Source organism: Notolepis coatsorum, assembly GCF_963971535.1.
Source record: "Notolepis coatsorum genome assembly, chromosome: 11".
Taxonomy (NCBI): Eukaryota; Metazoa; Chordata; class Actinopteri; order Aulopiformes; family Paralepididae; genus Notolepis; species Notolepis coatsorum.
Window position 1 is genome coordinate 23320957 of NC_140175.1, and position 21424 is coordinate 23342380.

A 21424-nucleotide genomic window follows, 5' to 3' on the forward strand; every position below is an offset into this window, starting at 1 on the left:
ATCGGAGACGTCAGGACCATTAAAAGTACACAACGCAGAGGAATTGGATGGAGAGCCACCCCGAGGTAGGACAGGTAAAGGTGTTGAGGAAAAGGAGGGGGAGGGGGAAAGAGTGGGGAGTGTAGAATGATGGTGTGTTTGGTGTGATTATTGTTTGGTGTGATTTTTAATTTTTATTGTCAAAAAAACAAAACAAAAAAAATGTGTTTGGGTGATTATTAAAAAAAAATAAAAAATAAATGAAATGAAATGTTTTGAGTTTAAAATGAGATGATTAGTTAAGAAACCTATATAAGATCAATGTGACAATCAGACGGTCTCAGAGAGAGACGGGGGGGGGGGGAGTGTTTTCCCCATCGGAAAGAGACTCCCTGTTCCTCCATTCTGTGTCCACAGGACCATTGAAGAAGACGAGTCCAGGCAGACCTACGGACCGTGGATGGGCGGGGGCCGAGACCATTGGAGGAGACGAGTCCGGAGACCTACGGACGGTGGACGGGTTGGGCCAAGTGGAAGACGGCGGCGACCGGAGGGGTGGGGCACAGGAGGGCACGATCCAGAGACAATCCAGGGATCATCCGGAGATCGAGCGGGAAGATAACCAGAGTCAACGACCATGTGGAGTGTTGTGTGTGTTGATTGATAAACCCTTTAGTGACAATCAAGGTCCAGACCGTGAGAGTGCAGTTAGGCTCTAGAGTGCTATCCGGTCTTTCCACAAAACGGGGGGACGGGACAGGGTTCTCCATTTAGAGAGGTGAGGTCGTTCCGGGGTCCACCAATCAATCTACACGTCAACCACAGGGAGTTAACATGAGGGTTTTCCTGGGGAATCTATTGATTAACCCTGGTATAATTTAGGGGAATAATTAATCCTGTATAATCAAGTGAACATATGTTCTGTCGAATCAAAAGGAGGGACTGAAGAATTGTGGTGATTCGTCTGTGATTATAATATGAATTAATGTTGATGGGAGCAAAACAGTCACTCTCTGCATGGCAGAGAAGAGGTGTGACCCCTCTCTTCAGATAGTGTAAGTAGGGCAAGACTGGAGCAGGTCGCTAGGCGACCCGGTGCCTAGCAGTCACAACAGCATTCCTAAGATAATGATGGAGAGCAGGAGGAGGTGGGGGGGGGGGGGGTGATTCATCTTCAGTTGAGGAATAACGGAACGAGAGAGAGAGAGAGGATTATGAGGAGCTGATCAATTGGACTTTTATTAACAGACTTTATCAAATTAACTTTAAATCACCGGACCTTATCACAAGCTGCTGCGTATGTCAAGGAAGACCACATTATTCCTGTGAAACTACCCTGTCTGGTTGAATAAATGTTCTCCTTGATGACTGTCAACTGAATCGTGTGAGGTGTTCATTCTGCCTGGGGATTATCAGATGTTTCCGTGAGCACACCAGAGGGATCATTAAAAAAGTACACAACGCAGGACACTATCGTATAGCCATCACTCACTGGGATTATCGGAACATCTAACAGCGTACAGAGTGATTTTGTGTTCCCTCTCGCCCACTCTAATACCTGAGATCTCGGCTGACTCCTTACGGCCTGCGCGAGTGGTTCTATGGCCATGTCATACCATGGCGCACTTTTCGGAGCATTTACCCTTCTTAAGGAGAAGGCAAATATTAGCCTCCCGTAGGGACTGGGGTAATATCCCCACCTCAGAGGAGTGATTAAGCATTGCCAGCAGGGGATCCAAAAGAATATGACCGAATTCCTTCGGGCGCTTACCAGATGGCATAGCCTTAAGGGCGCCCAGAGCTTCTTCCTTCGTAATTGGGGCGTTAAGGAGCAAGTTCTGATCTTTCGATACCTTAGGGAGGTGCAATTCAGCGAAAAAAGCCTGCATGTCAGAGAGAGCACCGTCGGGTCGTTCGGTCCTATAGAGTTGGGCATAGAAAGAGGCAAACTCTTTATTAATAGTTTTGGTGTCAAAGGACCTGACCCCGTTGGAGTCCGAGATTGAGGCTATTACTTGGGTGTCAGCCCTTTTTTTTGCCAAGTTAGCCAGGCACCTACCAGGCTTGTCACCGTGTTCGTACATTCTCTGTCTGGAAAATTTAAGAGAGTATTCGGCGTCCTGGATCAGAAGAGTGTTTAACGCAGTTCTGGTGGCCGTAAGCTCTATAAGCACAGCCGGGGCTGGGTTTGAAACATGTTGATTTTCAAGGTCGGCTAGTTTGGATTCAAGAAGTTTGCATTGTTCATTGTTCATTGTACATCTTGCGTTTTTCTTGGATGATACGTAAGACATAATCAGTCCGCGAGAAAAGACCTTGGATGTTTCCCAGAGCAGAGACGGGTTATCCGTAGAATGCAAGTTAATTGAGTAGAACATTTTTTATTCCGATTCGAAATAGGAGACAAACATATCATCTTTGAGGAAGTATGGGTTGAGGCGCCAACGCCTCGACAGCGCCCTCTCTTCTGACAGGGAGTAGACCAGATATATAGGGGCGTGATCCGATAAAACGATACTTCCGATTGTGCAGGACGATACTAGAAAGAGCTTAGAGGAAGGGATGAAGAAATAGTCTATTCTACTGTTGCTCTTGTGTGGGCCGCTAAAAAAGGTGAACTTCAGTTCGGATGGGCAAAGGGTTCTCCAGACATCTGAGAATCCAGTGTCTTTGCATAGGGAGGTGAGCATCTTTGCTTGCCTAGAGGGGGAGCCAGACTGGGTGGGAGTTTGTCAAGAGACGGTATAAGGTGACAGTTAAAGTCTCCGCCCACAAAAGCATTCTCAGAGGCCAGGCCATTAAATTCAGTAAATATTAGCCTGGGGGACAGTATACATTCATAAATGTAATTTCTTTACCCTTAAGAACCCCTTTGATAATCACATAGCGACCGTGGCTATCCAAAGAGGAAGTTATGAGTCTAAAGGGGAGATTTTTATTGATCAATATGGCCACTCCCCTACTGAATGTAGAATAGTTTGTGGCGAAGACCTGTCCCACCCAACTCTTTTGGAGTTTAGCAGTGTCGTTGGGCCCCATATGGGTTTGTTGTAAAAAAGCAATAGAGACATTCTCCCTCTTTAAAAAGGTCAGAATCGCCTTCCTCTTAGCTAATTTCTGAAGACCTCGAACATTCCAGGAGCAGAGCTTAAAGCTCTCAGAGTTAGCCGTAGCCATAGAATATTGAGGGGTGTGTAGGCGGGGCAGACCTGGACAAGCCTGTGGGCATGCAGAATTCACTTATCTTAAACACTATGCACACGTACTTTGAGCCATACATAAAACAAATATAAATTACATTAAAAATATAAAGGTGTGGAACCAGTGGGTCTTTCCCAACATACCCAGAGACTTCAAACCTACCATTCGTAGAACCATCTCAGTGGCTAACTGCCACATTCCCCTGTATATAAAAGTGCCTCAAAGTGTAAAGTAAACAAGAAAATTCAAATGGAACCATAAGCCATTAGTAAGGTCAACGGCTGGAGCCCAGAACTATTGGTAAAAGGGGGGGGGGGGGGTGTATCTTCCAGGCATGTTGCGATAGAACAGGCGTGCAGTACATCCACCAGGCCGGGAGGGGGCGATACCTTGTCCATGGGTCTGTTATCTCCCCTGACGCTGGTTTGACCTTATACAATTAGGCCTCCCCGCCAGAGGAGGGCGCTGTACAGGGGGTCATCTGCCGCTCCAGCGAGCACATTGTCATCAGCAAATATTGATGGGAGCCATGCGGGTCGCATGAACCGGTTGGGATTCGAATAGCCGCAGCCCGGTTGGCGCAGCCACGAGACCCCAGTTCGTTCAATGTGCAAGCAACAGTAAACGCATCCCAGTGGCTATGAACCAAAACACGGCTGGGCGCTGGTATAGCGCGTAAAAGTTATAAGCGTGGCAGAAATATCCTAAACGAAACAAAAAAAAATAAAATAGGTCCCGCTCCTTCCGAAACGGAACGTTAGCACTTAGCATCCTAGCATCCCAGCCGTGGCTATAGTCGTGCAACAGTACAAGAGTCATATACAACAGAATTGTCCCCCTCCTCCCCTTATGTCAGATAGCAAGAGAAAAGAAAAAGATAAACTTCCAGGCGAAGCCTAACGTCAAGTATTCATCCATAATCACATACGTAAATACGTAAATATATGACTTATGACTTATAACAACGTACATGATGTACCTTTTTTCCTGTGGTTGATACATACTTTATTTTTACGTATTTTAAGAGAGATTGGGCTGGGTAGCCAGGCAGGAAAGGAAATAATTCATTTTAAATGTGGCAAAATACAGTACCTACCAAAAATGGCGTCTTCAGTACAAGGGAATAAAGAACAAATGATCAACATTTGAACATTTGTTTCTTTGCACAAAAAATACACAACATGTCCTTTAATACTGATTCTAATTCTATGGGTTAACCCTTCACTTCACCTTAATCGCTTACATCGCCGGGTGCCGAAGAGGGAAGGAAAGCAGCTTTTGCTTGAAACAGATAAACAAAATGAGAAATTATGGACTTTCTTTTTATTTCCGTTTTCCATTCAACATCGCGATGCAAAAACGAACACTGCAAAGCAAAGTTGTCGACAGAACTAAACGTAGCTTATCTGTGTTAGCTAATACACTGCTTTGATGCTTACAAGATAACAACATTCACAACTGTTAATAAATAACATGAGTATTACAATGAATATTACAATATAAATACCTTCATTTAGAGTATTAACAATCTTTTATTACACATTTACAATCCCATTTGGCTATCGTGAAACAAAAACGAATATGCAAAACCGGCTGATGCGATGCAGTGAAACAACAGTTTAACCTGGAGGAATAAAGTAACCCCAAATCAATGTGTTTGAAGACTATAGGTCCACTGTAGACGTAATACTAGTTAGCTGAAAGACTAACCAAAAAATACTTTCTATTGAGTCGAGTTACATCATCAGGGGACTTGTTCGGTTCCGTGCTGATGTGTGGAGCCCACCTGAAGTAGGCCCTCGTCCGAGTCGGGGTCCCAAACCATAATTTAAGAAACTAGGCCTTATATAAATCCACTCATCCTTGAGTAGGGGTAGAAAAAAAAGTAGAATCGTTTATTTTTTTCTACCAGTCAAAATTATTCTACAGTTTCCAAAACTATTTTATATGTAAATATCAGGTCCGATGTGTAATCCGTTCAAATGTTCAGGGGGATATCGTTAATGTCGGCGAAGATCCGTCCAAATCACGCTCGGATCGTCTCCGCAAACTGTCCCAGGTTTCGCGTCGATATTCCCTGCAAACGAATCACAGGAATGTGAGATTAAAAAATATTTTCCCTCCGTCTGTACAAGAACTGTACAAATTAAAGGAAAGTTAATGTAAAGTCTTTTGTTTTGTTGCCTTTCTATGTTTTTCTCCCATCCCCCAATTTGAGTCGTTATGCCAATTCCCTTCCTGGTCGTTGCGCACATTGCCCTACTGTCGGTCTGGGGAGGGTGTAGACCTCCTCCGATACAGGTGGAATCGCCAGCCACTTCTTTTCACCTGACAGTGAGGAGTTTCACTGGGAGAACGTAACGCATGCGGAGGTTCACGCTATTTCCCCAGATCCCCTCCCTGCTGAAGAGGACCGAGCAGTAGGAGTCGCAATGTTTGCAATGACCAGGACTCATAGAATAGAATGTGTTCCGATTGTGTTCATAGGGACGACTGACCAAGCCGGAGGTACCGCTGACAGCTGGATTCGAACCCAGAGTCTCTGCGGTAGTAGGCGAGTGCTTAAGACTGCTACGCTACCCAGCCGCCCCGTTAACGTGAAGTCTTAAGCTGGGCTCACCTGCCTGGGTTGTCCCCCTCAGACCCAGGAGTCAAGCGGCGCAGGCTTGCTGTCCACCAGTCCCACCGCAGGCCTTCCAGCCCTGATGAAGTGTTTCCTTTCAGGGATAGTCTGGATACAAACATGCAAACGGCATAGGAGAGATGAATTAAATGGAAATGGCTGCATTTATATAGCGCTTTTATCCAACGCGCTTTACAATTTGTTGCTCACATTTTACCCATTCACACACAGATGGCGGAGGCAACCATGCAAGGAGCCAACCTGCTCATCGGGAGCAATTTAGGGTTAAGTGTCTTGCTCAAGGACTCTTCGACATGCTGCCCGGGAGGAGCGGGAATCGAACCGGGAACCTCCGGATTACCAGACGACTGCTCTACCTCCCGAGCCACTGTCGCCCCGAAATTACACACGGACACACATCACTTCACAGACAACTAACTGTAAATCCAACATTTGCCACATAGCTACCCTGTAACACTGGCTTATTCCAAATATCCAATAGAAAGTGTAACAAAAGTAAAAAGAAATTATGTACACTGGACTACATTCACAAGGCATTCTTGACTAAATGTTATTGTCAACTATCGCTTGTATGATATGGAACAAAGGCATGACAGTGACAGAACTTCAAATAGGTTGTAAGAGATTACCTGGAGAGGCTCCCTCTCCAGCATATGTCCTTGTCCTTCACCTACTCTATCACTCTGCTCTAAAGTGGAGTATCCATCTGAGATAAGAAAGAAAACAACAGATGGTGAGTGCATGTCCCACAAATCTCACGAATGACAAGACATATGTCTGGCATGAAATCGACTAGTACAGGAGTGTTTTATCCTTCAAAAACCATTACATTTACATGTCCATTAGACATGTCCTTCACCAAAACAGGAAGCTCTTACAAGTGCGTATACATGCATAACTGGCCTATGAAACTCATAACCTTTGATATGATGTATGGTTTGAAACCATTTCCTTTCATTTTGTTTGTTTATTATTTGTCACATATACAATACATGTAATAATAATAATATTCACCGTGTGTGTGTGTGTGTGTGTGTGTGTGTGCGTGCGTGCGTGCGTGCGTGCGTGCGTGCGTGCGTGCGTGTGTGTGTGTGTGTGTGTGTGTGTGTGTGTGTGTGTGTGTGTGTGTACAAGTGCATACACACACAGGTCCATACTGATGATTGCAAAGGGTAAACACACAAGAAAACACTGAAAAAGATATACCACACAAATAACACTGTAAAATATAAATAATAATAAAATACAGTAGACGATTAAGAGATTACTCATATAGAGATAACCAGTGGCGTGCACTGCGTGTTGCAGGGTAAAGAGGGGAAAACCACCCCTGCCCTTTATACTTTGGCTGCCAATTGGTAGAGAGACTTTTGCATCCAATCTCCAAATGATCCATCTCGGATCCATCTACTCGGATCTACTTTTCTCCCCATTTTTCTATCTTTCTCCCATCCCAATTTCGTATTATCCAATTCTACCCTCCCCTGTCTCGAACGTTGTTAGATCATGCCTCCCACTGGTCGGCTGCAGTGAGGACCAAGCCTTGCATCACGTGTCCCCTCCGGTACACAAGGAGGCAGCCGTCGCATCTTTTCACCTGTACAGCGTGATCTCTCAGTGGCGAGGAGTAACGTGTGGGAGGCTCACGCTGCCCCCAATACTTCCTGATTCTGCTGTACAGGCGCACCAACCGACCTGTAGGAGTCGCTGTCCACAACGTCCGATCCCCACCCACCGGCTTTCCCACCCCCTAATACTGCCAATTGTATTAGTATGAACGACCAGCCAAGCCGGAAGCAACGCCGAGAGCTGGGCTCGAACCCAGCATATCCTGCGTTAGTGGCGAGCGCCTTGCCCACTGTGCCACTTAGCTGCCCTCATCAAGGGCACTTCTGTATTTTTACGCTCAAATCCCAGTGTGGGTATGATTTATTTTTTCCCAACTGGGTGCCAAAAAGGAATTTTGCCAATGTACCCTTCAAAAGGCAGCCAGGAAGGGACTAAATTTGATAAAAATATGTAGGACAGTTTTTGGGACACTTGAAGTTGAAAATGTGTGTCCTTTTAGGTCAATTCGAATGGTGCCTGTGATCAATGTAATGGTATAGGAAATCAAAATCTCCCTCTCTAAAGGTGGCAGAGATATTTCCAAGGATATCATGCCCTGTGACATTTCTAGTAGTTTGGGGGGGAACATGAGAGGGTCTGTGTCAGCCACTGGAGATAACCTAGGTAACACATCCAACGCCTCGACGCCTGGTTTTGTACCGTAGGACTTTACTGCTATGTCCCTATGTGACAGTAGGGACAATTATAATGTTTTAATGAGCCTTGGTTTCAGTAGTAGAGAATGAAAAGTTGTGTCCTGCACTGAATGTGTCTAAGAGCCCCTAGCTTAGGAAACATATACAAGACATTTTCTGACCTTGGTTCTTCTCCATAAGAGGCAAGGTGATGTCATCATTGCCCTGCTTTCCGCTCTTGGACTTTTTAGTAACTCCCGTGGTTGTCGGCTGTGAGATGGTGAAAAAAGGGATTTTGCAATGTGAGTAAGCAATATGTTGTCATTTGTGTGGGTTCAACTCGTGAACAGTAAGATGTTTCTCCACTGGCTCTTACGATGTGTGCACTAAGCAATGTAAGAAATAAAGAAAATCAACAATAACAATATAGAACAAGACGGCATATGGTATATTAATACAGTCTATTCCACTATAGCTATATCCACACGATTTGGTTTAGTTCTTATGTATTTATTTATTTATTTATTTATTTATTTATTTATTTATTTATTTATTTATTTATTTATTTATTTATTTATTTATTTATTTATGCACTGTTCATTTGCAGTGTTCGTGTAGTGCTCACAATGCCTTGTTGAGTCATGACTAATGTAAAACGTAATTTGTAATGATACAGATATAGTTGCATTTATTATTATGATATTTATTTAATTCCGAGGATGTCTGTAGAATCGAAGTGAACCCAATCACCAAGGATTTCTCCCAAATGAAGCCGCTAAAAGCTCGGGCGCACACCAATCTGTCCGACTTACGACTGCCTTTTCGAATTCGTAAATCCTGTTCGTAGCTACGAACGAATTTACGAAAAGAAGCCGTTCGAGAATGACAAAAAGGTTTGTAAGTCGAGTTACGAAGACATTTTTTGGTAACTTTCTCGTAAGTCCGTTTGAGAATGAGGTCCAATGTCACTAACTCATTAGCTGCATTTTGATTCAGGGGCTGTATCTTTTGAAGGCTCCATTTGAATACAGAATGCACCACAGAGTGAAGGACTGGACTGTGAAGGACACAGGACTGAAGGCTCCTTCAAATGCAGCAGAGAAACGCAGCTTTCTTTTCCCAAATTTGGAAGATCCAACGGAGGGATCCTACAGGACAGCCAAGTATCCCAGAATGCATTTCACACCAACCAGTAGCGATGGCAGAAGGCCGAAAGCTGTTTATTAGGCTTTAACCTGTTATGCCCTAGCCCTATTTTCTGAAAATCTGCCTAAAAATACATACAAAAGTCAAAGTCAAAGATTTTATTAGCCATGTATGGACGAATCCACATTGGAATACAGGTACATGAGCAAACACTGTGTGTCTACAACTAATCCAATACAGGAGCAGAGTAAAAAACAGTACAGAAAAGGACAAATGCTAAAATTGATATCAACATCCCCTAAAAGTGCATATCATAGTTAAGTGCATAGTGGCACAAATTACAGTAAAAGTGCATATGATCAAAGTGCATGACAGACACACAAAAAACAGCACTTCCACAAACCTGACTAATGATTAATAAAAACACTGAAACAAAATAGGATAAAATACAAAACTAGCCTTTGAAGTCATTCAGGCTCCGCACAGCACTGGGGAAAAAGCTCTTTGTAAACCGAGAGGTAGAGCATGTGATAGAGCGGTAATGTCTGCCCGAGGGGAGGGGGACAAAGAGGCCTGCGGCTGGGTGACCAGAGGGGTCGTTGATAATGCCAGAGGGAAAGCAGCCTGGCACCATAGATCTCTTCTAGAGCTGGCAGGCTAGACCCGATTGTCTTACCTAAGTAAATGGAAGATTGCTCCACTTCTTCAAGGCCATTTGCATGTTCTTGGTATCTAGGGACATCTATGGATCTCATGGAATGTATTCCCAGTGTCAGAAATATTGTGTCTGTTACTAGGCTTGAGTAAATTGTGATGAAACAAAGGAGAATATATATTATGATTTTTCTTTGCATCTTTGACAGTGAATAACACATTTACATTTTTACATTTACATTTAGTCATTTAGCTGACTCTTTTATCCAAAGCGACTTACAAGTTCTGTACGACAAGTCATCAGGAAGGGCACAATCAACAATCAACAATCAAATCAGCTGAGTAACAATGTTCATCAAAGTGTTGAGTGCTACAGTGTAGGTTAGTTTATTTTAATTTTTTTTTATTTTAGATAATGGTTGAAGAAGTGCGTCTTTAATCGACAGCAAAAGATTGGACAGGTTTTGGCTGTCCTAACTGGGGTGGGCAGTTCATTCCACCATTGTGGGGCAAGGACTGAGAAAAGCGGCTTCTCCTTGATGATCCTCCCGGAGTTCGGATAGGAGTGGGTCTGAGACGACCAGAAGATGCAGAGCGTAGGGGTCTTGAGGGTGTGTAGCTAGAGACCATTGACCGGAGGTAGGCGGGAGCGGTTCCCTTTGCCGCACGGTATGCCAGGTCGAGGGCCTTGAAGCGGATTCGTGCAGCAATGGCGAGCCAGTGCAGCTCCCTAAGAAGTGGGGTGACATGGGCTGACTTCGGTAGGTTTGAGATCAGGCGGGCCGCTGCGTTCTGGATGAGTTGAAGAGGCTTGGTGGCAGTGGCCGGGAGGCCAGCAAGCAGTGCGTTGCAGTAGTCGAGGCGGGAGATGACTGTTGATTGGACGAGGAGTTGGGTGGCTTCTTTTGTCAGGAAGGGGCGGATCCTTCTGACGTTGCTCAGGAGGAATTGGCAGGTTCTGGTTGTCTATAAATTACCTTATAAATTACCTTATTATAAATTACCTTATTATAGCCAACTCACACATCTATGGATCAGGCCAAATCTCCTCTTTCAAATGGCAGAGTTCAATTTGGATTTAGTATCACCAGGCGTGCAGCAAGAACCGTGAATTAAATCTACTGTAAATACAGTCAGTTTAAAAAAAAAATTACGGATCCGCCATTTTGAATCGAATTGCAACACGGATGGTTGCTAAACGTTCACAGAAGGTAGACACACTAACTGCGCTCCAATATATGCCAATAACGTTCAGTTTTGTGGTAAATAATCCCAAAAAATAAGAAAAAAAAAAAAAAATCATACACAAGTAATTTGCTTTCAGGAAGCTGGAATGGGCTAGGTTTTTAGAAATGTCAACGCTCGGGCGGCTGGGTGGTGCAGCGGTTTAAGCGCTCATCACCAACGCGTGAGACACCGGTATCGAATCCGGCTGTCAGCGTTGCCTCCGGCTTGGCCGGCCGTCATACTGACTCAATTGGCAGAGTCAACGGGAGGGGAGTCGATGGGTGGTAATCTGGTCGTTGTAAACAGCGACTCCTACAGGTCGGTCAGGGCACCTGCACAGCAAGGACAAGAGATGTCGAGGGTAGTGTGAGCCTCCCACACGTTACACCTCACCAATGAGAGTCCGCGCTGGCAGGTGAAAAGAAGTGGCTGGTTGACTCCGCATGTATCGGAGGGGACATGCGATAGATTCTTCAACCCTCCCTACGACCGACCAGTGGGGGGCACATGCGAGCAACGATCAAGACAGGGGGGGGGGGGGGGGGGGGGGGGGGAATTGGCACGACTAAATAGGGATGGGAGAAAAACAGAAAAAAGGAGAAAAAGTGGACAAAAAAATAATAATAATGTCAACGCTCATTGAGAGCTGACTACAAACCAAATTGTGACACAAATTCTAAATGGTGGATATTCGCTAAATTATGAACACATTCCATAAACTAAAATCTCACTAATAACACTTTAACTTATTGGTAAACAAACGTATTGTTTAAAATATACACTATGACTGCTGTTTTGACAGGATTAGGGTCTTTACTCTTGGCTACATTTGAAAAAAGAAAATGAAACATTATGTCATACAGTCTGGAGAGATTGATTTATGACGTGATAAAGCGCCGGCAAGACACAGTCGATATACTCACTCACTCACTCACTCACTCACTCACTCACTCACTCACTCACTCACTCACTCACTCACTCACTCACTCACTCACTCACTCACTCACTCACTCACTCACTCACTCACTCACTCACTCACTCACTCACTCACTCACTCACTCACTCACTCACTCACTCACTCACTCACTCACTCACTCACTCACTCACGGTTAGCCACTCTCAGTGGTGGCTCATAGGCATTGCTTATTGCTGTTGCACTTTACTGTTACATTTGCACTCTGGTTAGATGCCAAACTTATTTTCATTGTACTGTACTTGTGCTGTATAATGACAATACATTTGAATCTAATCTAATCTAATTGAGTTTGCTTCACATCTATAACACTGTAGACTGTTGGGAATAAAGCGAGACATACCTTGAAGTGGCTTTTGTTCCAGCCTGCCTTGTAAAGACTGTTTCTCAGGTCCTTATAGGCCCATACTGTCTGAAGCACGTGGGAAGCTGCCTTGATCTCACGTGCAGATTGACTGGTAAAAAGAAAAACATTATGGTGAATAGCAGCGGACAGTTTAAATCAATTCTCTCCTCTTGAGTAAAACGGGTCTGTAATTGCCCTGTGACTGACTTGAAGATATGCAGAGGGATAAGAAGAAGAGAAGAAGTCTTTATTTGCCATGCGGCAACACACACATGTAAGATGGGCGACACGCAGGAACACACACACACACACATGCATTGGGTCGCAGATGAAATGCCTGTCTGCACTTGCTGTGAGGCAGTGGCGTCATTTCAGTAAAAGGCAAGGTATGGCGAGGAGGGGTGGGTGAAGGTGGATTTTCCCCACCTTGGTGGATTTTCTTTGTCAAATCAGTTGTGCAATAGTCACTTTTGGTGAGTTGTTTCTATACAATTCTGTTATATGACATTTAGGTATGACACAGGACTACACAAGCATTTTTAGTATAGAAATGTGTCAACAGACTAAAGCAGGGAACCACAATATTTTGCATACGAATTATGCAGAATGTAATATCATAACTGTCTATTACTTTTCTTGCAATTGAGCCAATTTTCCTTAGGTACGGTTTTGAGGTGTGTGTTCAACAGAATGTAGTATCAAAAACACATTCACAAAAAGTATGGGTTACTGAATGCTGAACTGCACTATTATAATCACTAAGCCAGACCTTACCTGTGTCCCTGTATCACTTGTCTCTGCTGCCCTTTGATTAAAAAACGTCCCTATGTCCATTTTCCTTTTTTTTGGGCATATTTCAGTTAGTCACAGTAAAAGTCACCTAGTAAAAGTGAGATAATTGACAATATCAAAACATACTAGGGCTGTACCGTATAGTTCGAAGCTTCGTTCATAATGTTGACATTCGAATTCTAAATCAACATAAAAAATTGTAATAATTTTTAAATTTTTTTACATTTTTATTTGCCAAGGTATGGCGAGTGCCATACCTTGCCATACCAAAATGACGCCCCTGCTGTGAGGCGACAGTGTTAACCACTATAACACTGTGCCGCCTCAATATCAAAGAGGAGAGTACTGGTGCACATATACAGTATATATGAAAGTGGCAGCCATCCAACTACAGTCATTTTTAAATACACACATCATTTTTGAAGTATATTCCAGTCAGGTTTTAAAGCCCTCCACAGCACAGTCAGCTCTACTGAGAGTGTTAAACAATCTTTTGTTAGCAGCTGACTCCAGCTAACTTCCATCTTCCTCACAGCTGCTTTCGATACAGTAGACCACTCCATCCTCATCTCCCGCCTAGAGCAATTTGGATTTGGATTTGCTGCCGTCAAGTAGTAGCAAGATTGGAAAATGCCCACATGAACTGACAAAGCGGCTCGCTCAACATACAGCCGATGAACAATGTAGGGGTCAAATAATGTTGGGGGTCGCGCAGGACATTAGGACCGCGACAAAGAAGATGCAAGATCTGGATTAAATTAAAGCATTACAGGAATCATTGTAACCTGATGCAACCCACCCCCCCCCCCCCCCCCGCCACGAAACTCAAGTCTGTGGAAGAAAAGAAGGAATGTTCGAGGTCAATGCAAGAGGCCGAGGAGAAGAAGTCAAGATAAGACCTGGTTTATGACGTCCGTACCCATCGCAACCAAGGACGGGACAGTATCTGACTGTCTGAAGATAAGATGGATGGCCTCCCCCCCCCCCCCCCCCCCTCCCCATCCTCACGCAAACCTCCCCCCCACGAGCACGACTGGCGACGTGCACGGAAGGAGGGGTGGATCCCTCGACTGCCTCACACGCCCAAACCCTAAGCCACTACCCTATCCTTAACTCCCACCCCCCACTCTCCGCCCTCCCTCCCATCCCCCAAATTCCCTCCCCCGAGGGTGCTTCCTGAAGCTCACTGACTTTCGACATAAATGAACATTGTAACAACAAATGTGCTTTGTTTGTATTAATTTAGGGTTGTGCCATTATTATTATGCAAAGATAATAATTGTGATTAATTCTGTAATGAGTTGTGTGTTTCTAGCATCCTTGACACCCAAGGACAACGATGGAAATAAGTCAAGAGGCTTTTACGTTACTATCCTTGACAGCAATGTATGCTGGATTAATGATCTGTATATGTTGTGGAGTCTAAATAAAAACCTGAAACCTGAACCTGATGTGGGCATCACAGATGCTGCTCTAGAGTGGTTCAGGTCGTATGTCGGATAGGAGCTTTTCTGTGCGTCAGGGCGATTTCCAGTCATCTTCTGCTTCCTTCCCCTGTGGTGTACCCAGGGGCGTAGCTGTAGATTCTGGGCCCCATGAAAGAATGTATTTGTAGAATTCTTTTTGTGGCCATTTATTTATTGATGAAAACGCATAATATGGTTTTTACCTATACATTCGGATCAGCAGTTCAGCACCTGCACTGTTGGTGGGTGAGCCTAGTAAAGGATGTCGCATTGCGTTCATCTTCAATGAATGGACCAATGCAATAGTCTACCAAAGCCCCCCCTCTCTCTCTATATATATATATCTCACACACACACACACACACACACACACACACACACACACACACACACACACACACACACACACACACACACACACACACACACACACACACACACACACACACACACACACACACACACACACACACACACACACACACACACACACACACACTTCAGAAACAAACATAGTATCAATGAGTGCATCAATAATACACCTGAGTGATGTCTAGTAAAAAAAAAAATTAAAAAAAAAATGTGCCCCCCCCTCAGTGCTGGGCCATTGGAATCATCCTAAGCTCCCCCCCCCCCCAGCTACGCCCCTGGGTGTACCTCAAGGTTCCATCCTGGTGCCCCTCCTCTTCGCTCTGCATCTGCTCCCCTTAGGGTCTATTATCAAGAACCATGGCATCTCATTCCATTTTTATGCAGACGACCTACAGTTATACTTGCCTTTAAAGCGTGACGACCCCAACACCCTAAAACCCCTGTTAGACTGTCTCAGTGACATTAAAGCTTGGCTGGCTCTGAACTTTTAAAATTTGAATGACAAAAAAAAACTGAGGTCATTATGTTTGGACCAAGCAGGCCTGGTACCGCACCTCCAGACATGGGTGCCCTTGACTCATGTGTCAAACCCATAGTCATCACCAACCTGGGGGTCAAAATAGACAATGATTTTAAAATGGATAAACAAATAAATTCTGTGGTTAGGTCCAGCTTCTTCCAGCTGTCCAAGGTCAAGCCTCTTCGCTCCTTTAAAGACTTTGAGAGAGTCATGCATGCCTTTGTGACAACACGGCTGGACTACTGTAATGCGCTATATGTTGGCGTTGGCCAGGCCTCGCTGGTATACCTCGCTTCAGCTGGTCCAAAACGCTGCTGCTCGGCTGTTGACAGGGACACGCAAACGGGAGCACATCACTCCTGTAGTGTCCTCGCCTCCCTTCATTGGCTGCCTGTGCAGTTTAGGGTCAATTTTAAGATCCAGCTGTTTGCTTATAAAGCAATGAATGGTCTGGCCCCACCCTACCTCACCGAGATCCTGCACCCCTACACCCCATCACGGTCTCTGAGGTCTGCTGACCAGTCCCTCCTGGTTGTCCCTAAATCCAGGCTAAAAAACAGGGGGGACCGTGCATTTGCGGTTGCAGCCCCCAAACTGTGGAACGAGTTGCCCCCCCCCTGTAAAAAAATTTAGTCTGGTGCTGTAATTTTGTTTGTAGTTCTGTGTTTTGCCTATTTGTGGCAGGGGGTGGGATCAAACTGCTGGCTGTTTGGGGGGCGAGAGTGGAGACACTGCAGCTCAGGAGGTAAAGCAGTCGCCTGTTAATCGGAAGATTCCTGGCTCAAATCCGGCTCCTCCCGGCAGCGTGTCAGAGTGTCCTTGAGCAAAGACACTTAACCCATTCCAGTGAGAAGGTTAGCACCTTGCACGGTCGCCTCCGCCATCGGTGTGTGAATGTGTGAGTGAATGGGTAAATGTGAGGCATTAAGTTGTTAAGCGCTGTGGATAAAAGCGCTATATAAATACAGTCAATTATAAATGCAGTCCATGATAGTCAGACCAACTTCACACTATTGCTGAGGACCCAAGGGAGTGCAGGGTTGAGTGTGAAGTTAATCGGATGAGTGGTTCAACAACACTGCGGTTCTCAAGAACACTGCAAGCAGCACTGACAGGGGCCAACCAAGCTCACTCAGTATGGGTGTAACGGAGGTACCGCGAGTATATCCACAGTCACGATGGACTTCAAGTGTTGTGAAGTGACTGTGGCACGTAGCGGTACTGCAAGTAAACTCACTCCCCCTTAAAAGGCATCCAGACACATTACCAAGAAGTGAATTCACCTCTTGGTATAGTGGTCTGCGATGTCGCCCATGGTGCGGGAGACCGGGGTTCGACTCCCACTCAGGGCATGTCAAATAAGACCGGTTTCATGGTCATGCCTTCCAACAACGCTGCAGGCTACCTCCATTACTGGAATGGAATCTTGGAACCTATGGAACCCGTTCTAGCGACTGGCTGGTCCTTAAGGTCCCTCGAGTTTGCTCGGAGCAGGGTAAATCTTCATTTAGCTACGATGCCCCTAGCTCATGGAATGAACTCCAACAGTCCTTAAAGCTTGAGATTCTCCCCTCCATTGCAAAGTTTAAAAACCTTGATCTCCAACCTTTGTCAATCAGGTTGTACATGTTTTCATTGATTGTTATCCTTACTTGTCTTATTGTTGTATGATTTTATATTCTGTGTGATTTTATATGCCTTTTTTTTGCTTAAAGGATAACTCCACTATTTTGGGAAATTAGCTTATTTAACATCTTCCCTGGAGTTAGACAAGAAGATGCATACCTTTTTTGTCTCTGTGCGTGCATTTTAGCTTTGGGAATAGATGCTCCGTTAGCATAGCTTAGCTTCATCACTGGAAGTGAGGCAGGACAGTAGCCTTACAGTGCCTTACAGTGTATTGCAAGGTCTGACATTGACCAAACTTGATATGCATGACCTTGGTGGGCTCTAGGTCAACTCCTGAAAAGGGGGTCAATGTCAGACCTTGCAATCAAAAGTTAGGGGCGCACTGAAATTATGGCAAGGGTTATTAGCCCCCTAACTTTTGATTGCAAAGTCTGACATTGACCCCCTTTTCAGGAGTTGACCTAGAGCCCACCAAGGTCATGCATATCAAGTTTGGTCAATGTCAGACCTTGCAATACACTGTAAGGCACTGTAAGGCTACTGTCCTGCCTCACTTCCAGTGATGAAGCTAAGCTATGCTAACGGAGCATCTATTCCCAAAGCTAAAATGCACGCACAGAGACAAAAAAGGTATGCATCTTCTTGTCTAACTCCAGGGAAGATGTTAAATAAGCTAATTTCCCAAAATAGTGGAGTTATCCTTTAACCCTATGTACTCTATGTACACTCGACGCGGCGGTAAATGAGGGAAACCTCGGTTGCCTTTTGAGTTTAAATAAAGGTTTGAAATGAAATGAAATGTACAAATGTACCTCGTCTTGTTGATGGCTACCAGCTTCTGAACGGCGTGGCCCTGTATGAGAGCGCGGGCGTTCTCTGGGCTCTCCGAGATGATCTCATGGATGGTGTTCAGAATGGACACCACTGTGTCCCCCTCCAGGTTCTTCGCCGGGTGCTGCTGTCCACATGGCAGGTTACTGACCAGGTCCCGCATGGCGTAGCTCCCTGTGAGGAAACAAGGAAACATCACAAATAGTGTCTGTGTCTGTGTGGCGCACGCGCACATGTCTCAACTATTGTTGCATATACTGTACCAGTGTGTCTCCTATAGTAGCATGTTTCAAGTTTTGTTTTATTTTAAAATTGAAACATGAATACTACTACTAATGCACTTTAGAATATGCACTAAGAATGCTCGATGCACTTCAGATGCCAACGTGCCACTTGAACTTGAAACAACGATGGAAATACATCCTGGACTTTTCATTCTATCCCTGACAAGGCAAATACAAATGGTGATCTGTCAATGTTCTTATATGTTTGTTGTCAATAAACATTACATATAAAGTACATGTACATTACAGGGAAATGCTTGGTTCTGTATGACCCTCCTGAGAGTGTGCTTCATACAGTAAAAAAAAAAAAATAATAATAATAATAATAATAATAATAATAATAATAATAATAATAATAATAATAATAATAATAATAATAATAATAATAATAATAATAATAATAATAATAATAATAATAATAATAATAATAATAATACAAATAAAGGTAATATACAGATATACAAAACTAAAATGTTCGAAATGTAAAAGAAAATGTAATGCAAAAAGGAGGTAGAAGAGTGCAAAGAGTAAATAGATCAAATGTGGTGTAGTGTTTAAAAAGTGTCTAAAGTGAATGAATGTTTAAGGTGAATGTTTAAAGTGAGCGTGTGCATGTGGATGTGGTTAAAGGCCCATACTGTACCTATTAAGTCTTTGTTCCGCCGGTCGATGGCCAGGTTGCGGAGAGCAATAGCCACGGCTCTCACCACCTTGTCACCATCTGACCGCAGCAGCTCCACCAGGACTGGCAGGCCCTTCTCCTTTCTTACCGTAGCCCGGATGTAGCTGGACCACTAGGAGCAGAAACACAAACCTGACGGTAGGAAACATGGCCAACTGGTAGCTGACAGCAGAAGTGATATTCCACTAGTCCCGCCCCCCTGGTTCAATATACCTTCAATTTAACATGGTGCAAATGTGCCTCAAGGAATACTGAGTCTTTTTTATATGTTGTAAACAAATACACCTGCTGCTGATAATGATAATCGTGTATTAAGAAATGAGGACATTCTCACCGGTCACCAGTCACCTTCAAGTATGAACAATTAAAGGAGCTGTAAGTGATATTATTTTGTTTAAATAAGTGGTCTACATGTTAAAATAATAGCTCTACAGTCCCACAGCCATCACTGATATAGAGTGTTGTCAGTAACACAGCACAGGTCTCCCAGTCCCTCCAATCTGCAGTAAACATCAAATATATGTTCTGGTATCCTGTACCAACTTCATCCAATCATGAGAGAGAACTGGTCTGACAAAAATAAGAACTAAAAACTAGTTTTAAGCAATTGAAATAATCTACCAGTGCAGTAAAAACACTACGCTTGACTCCAGCACAAAATCGTCTTTTACTACACTTTAATGTAATAGTGGATCATCATTAAAATGTGGAAAGGACGATGTTGTGCCCCTCTCTGTACTAGTGGCAGCTAACACACATAAATGGAGAAATTTTCTTTTTCCTGTGCTTTAATGTAATCACAGCGCCAGGAATTGCCAAACACAGCATTAAAGACAAGGTACTATCACATCATCATGACAAGGTACTATCACATCATCATGACAAGGTACTATCACATCCTCATGACAAGGTACTATCACATCCTCATGACAAGGTACTATTACATCATCATGACAAGGTACTATCACATCATCATGACAAGGTACTATCACATCATCATGATAAGGTACTATGACATCATCATGACAAGTCAAATTGTCAATATGCCACTTTCAGACCTGATTCAGATTCAGATTCAGATTCCTTTATTGAGCCATTTATGTAAAAACACATTGGTAATTGTTGCAGCAATACAGTGTATGCATTTTTAGCTGATGGAGCTAGCTTGCGTATGTTCCATGGGTCTGACTACTAAAGGCCCTCCCATAGTCGAGCAGACTGTACACAGAGCAGACTCCGCGGAGGTCCGCGCGGCTCTTTGAGCTTTGATCTCAGCGGACAGCAGACCCACAGGTGCGAAGCGCCTATTTTCTGACGCGCGGACATCCGCGCCGCTGACTTGGTGTCACACAAAACGCTGCTCTGCGTTTTGGTTGACATCGAACTGCATTTAATGTGACGCCGATCTGCATTTTACTCTGACCACTCGCTCCGTGCCAACTGCCAAGAGAGATGTTTGAATGGCTTTTCTAAATGAAGTGTGTAAAATTGCCAGTTTTATTTCGAAATATTGGAAACGGAGATAACATAGAATGTTATCTCCGTTTCCAATATTTTTAAATAAAACTGGTGCTTTTATTTCATGCAATGCGTGTTTCATTTCAGCACCACGCGCTGTCCACCTCAAGCCTATACGGTACATTGCATCTCGCTACCTGTTATTCAAGTGCGTAAAACTTTTTTTGTGGGAAATGTAGTAAAACTGGTGCGAGAAATGTAGGAAATAGACCGCGGACGTCCGCTGAGATCTGCTCGACTATGAAGGCTCAAAGAGCCGCGCGGACCTCCGCGGAGTCTGCTCTGTGTACAGTCTGCTGGACTATGGGAGCGCCTTTAAGGCTAACTACTGCCCTCACTCAGTACTACTGCCCTCACACAGTACTACTGCCCTCACACAGTACTACTGCCCTCACTCAGTACTACTGCCCTCACACAGTACTACTGCCCTCACACAGTACTACTGCCCTCACACAGTACTACTGCCCTCACACAGTACTACTGCCCTCACTCAGTACTACTGCCCTCACACAGTACTACTGCCCTCACTCAGTACTACTGCCCTCACACAGTACTACTGCCCTCACACAGTACTACTGCCCTCACACAGTACTACTGCCCTCACACAGTACTGCCCTCACACAGTACTACTCTCTCACTGGCCTCCACTCACAGCCCAGTGTCCTGCAGCGAGGTTCTGCAGAGCTCCAGCAGCCGCCTCCAGGGTGTTGTGGTTCTGACTGCGGGTTAGAAGAGACAGGTAGAGCCTCACCACCTCTGGCTGGTACAACAGCTCCAGGCCTGGGGAGGGAGAGAGAGAGAGAGAGAGAGAGAGCTAGATACATACATACATATATATATACACACACACACACACACACACACACACACACACACACACACACACACACACACACACACACACACACACACACACA

At 44.4% G+C, this 21424-nt stretch overlaps 1 protein-coding gene across 1 annotated transcript in view; it reads right to left on the minus strand.

Annotated features, from left to right (window-relative positions):
- Nucleotides 1-5818: 5818 nt before the first annotated feature.
- The window catches only part of arvcfa (ARVCF delta catenin family member a), a gene marked incomplete at its 3' end in the record, with an annotated part of 71026 nt that continues 55420 nt past the window's right edge, over nucleotides 5819-21424 (minus strand). Inside the window, exons 12-18 of the mRNA XM_084324822.1 lie at nucleotides 21160-21287; nucleotides 18951-19101; nucleotides 18005-18197; nucleotides 12411-12522; nucleotides 8250-8337; nucleotides 6454-6530; nucleotides 5819-5911 (exon numbers count right to left, since the gene is read on the minus strand). Coding sequence (XP_084180948.1) covers nucleotides 5819-5911; nucleotides 6454-6530; nucleotides 8250-8337; nucleotides 12411-12522; nucleotides 18005-18197; nucleotides 18951-19101; nucleotides 21160-21287 — 842 coding nt within the window. The remainder of the gene's footprint in view (nucleotides 5912-6453; nucleotides 6531-8249; nucleotides 8338-12410; nucleotides 12523-18004; nucleotides 18198-18950; nucleotides 19102-21159; nucleotides 21288-21424) is intronic.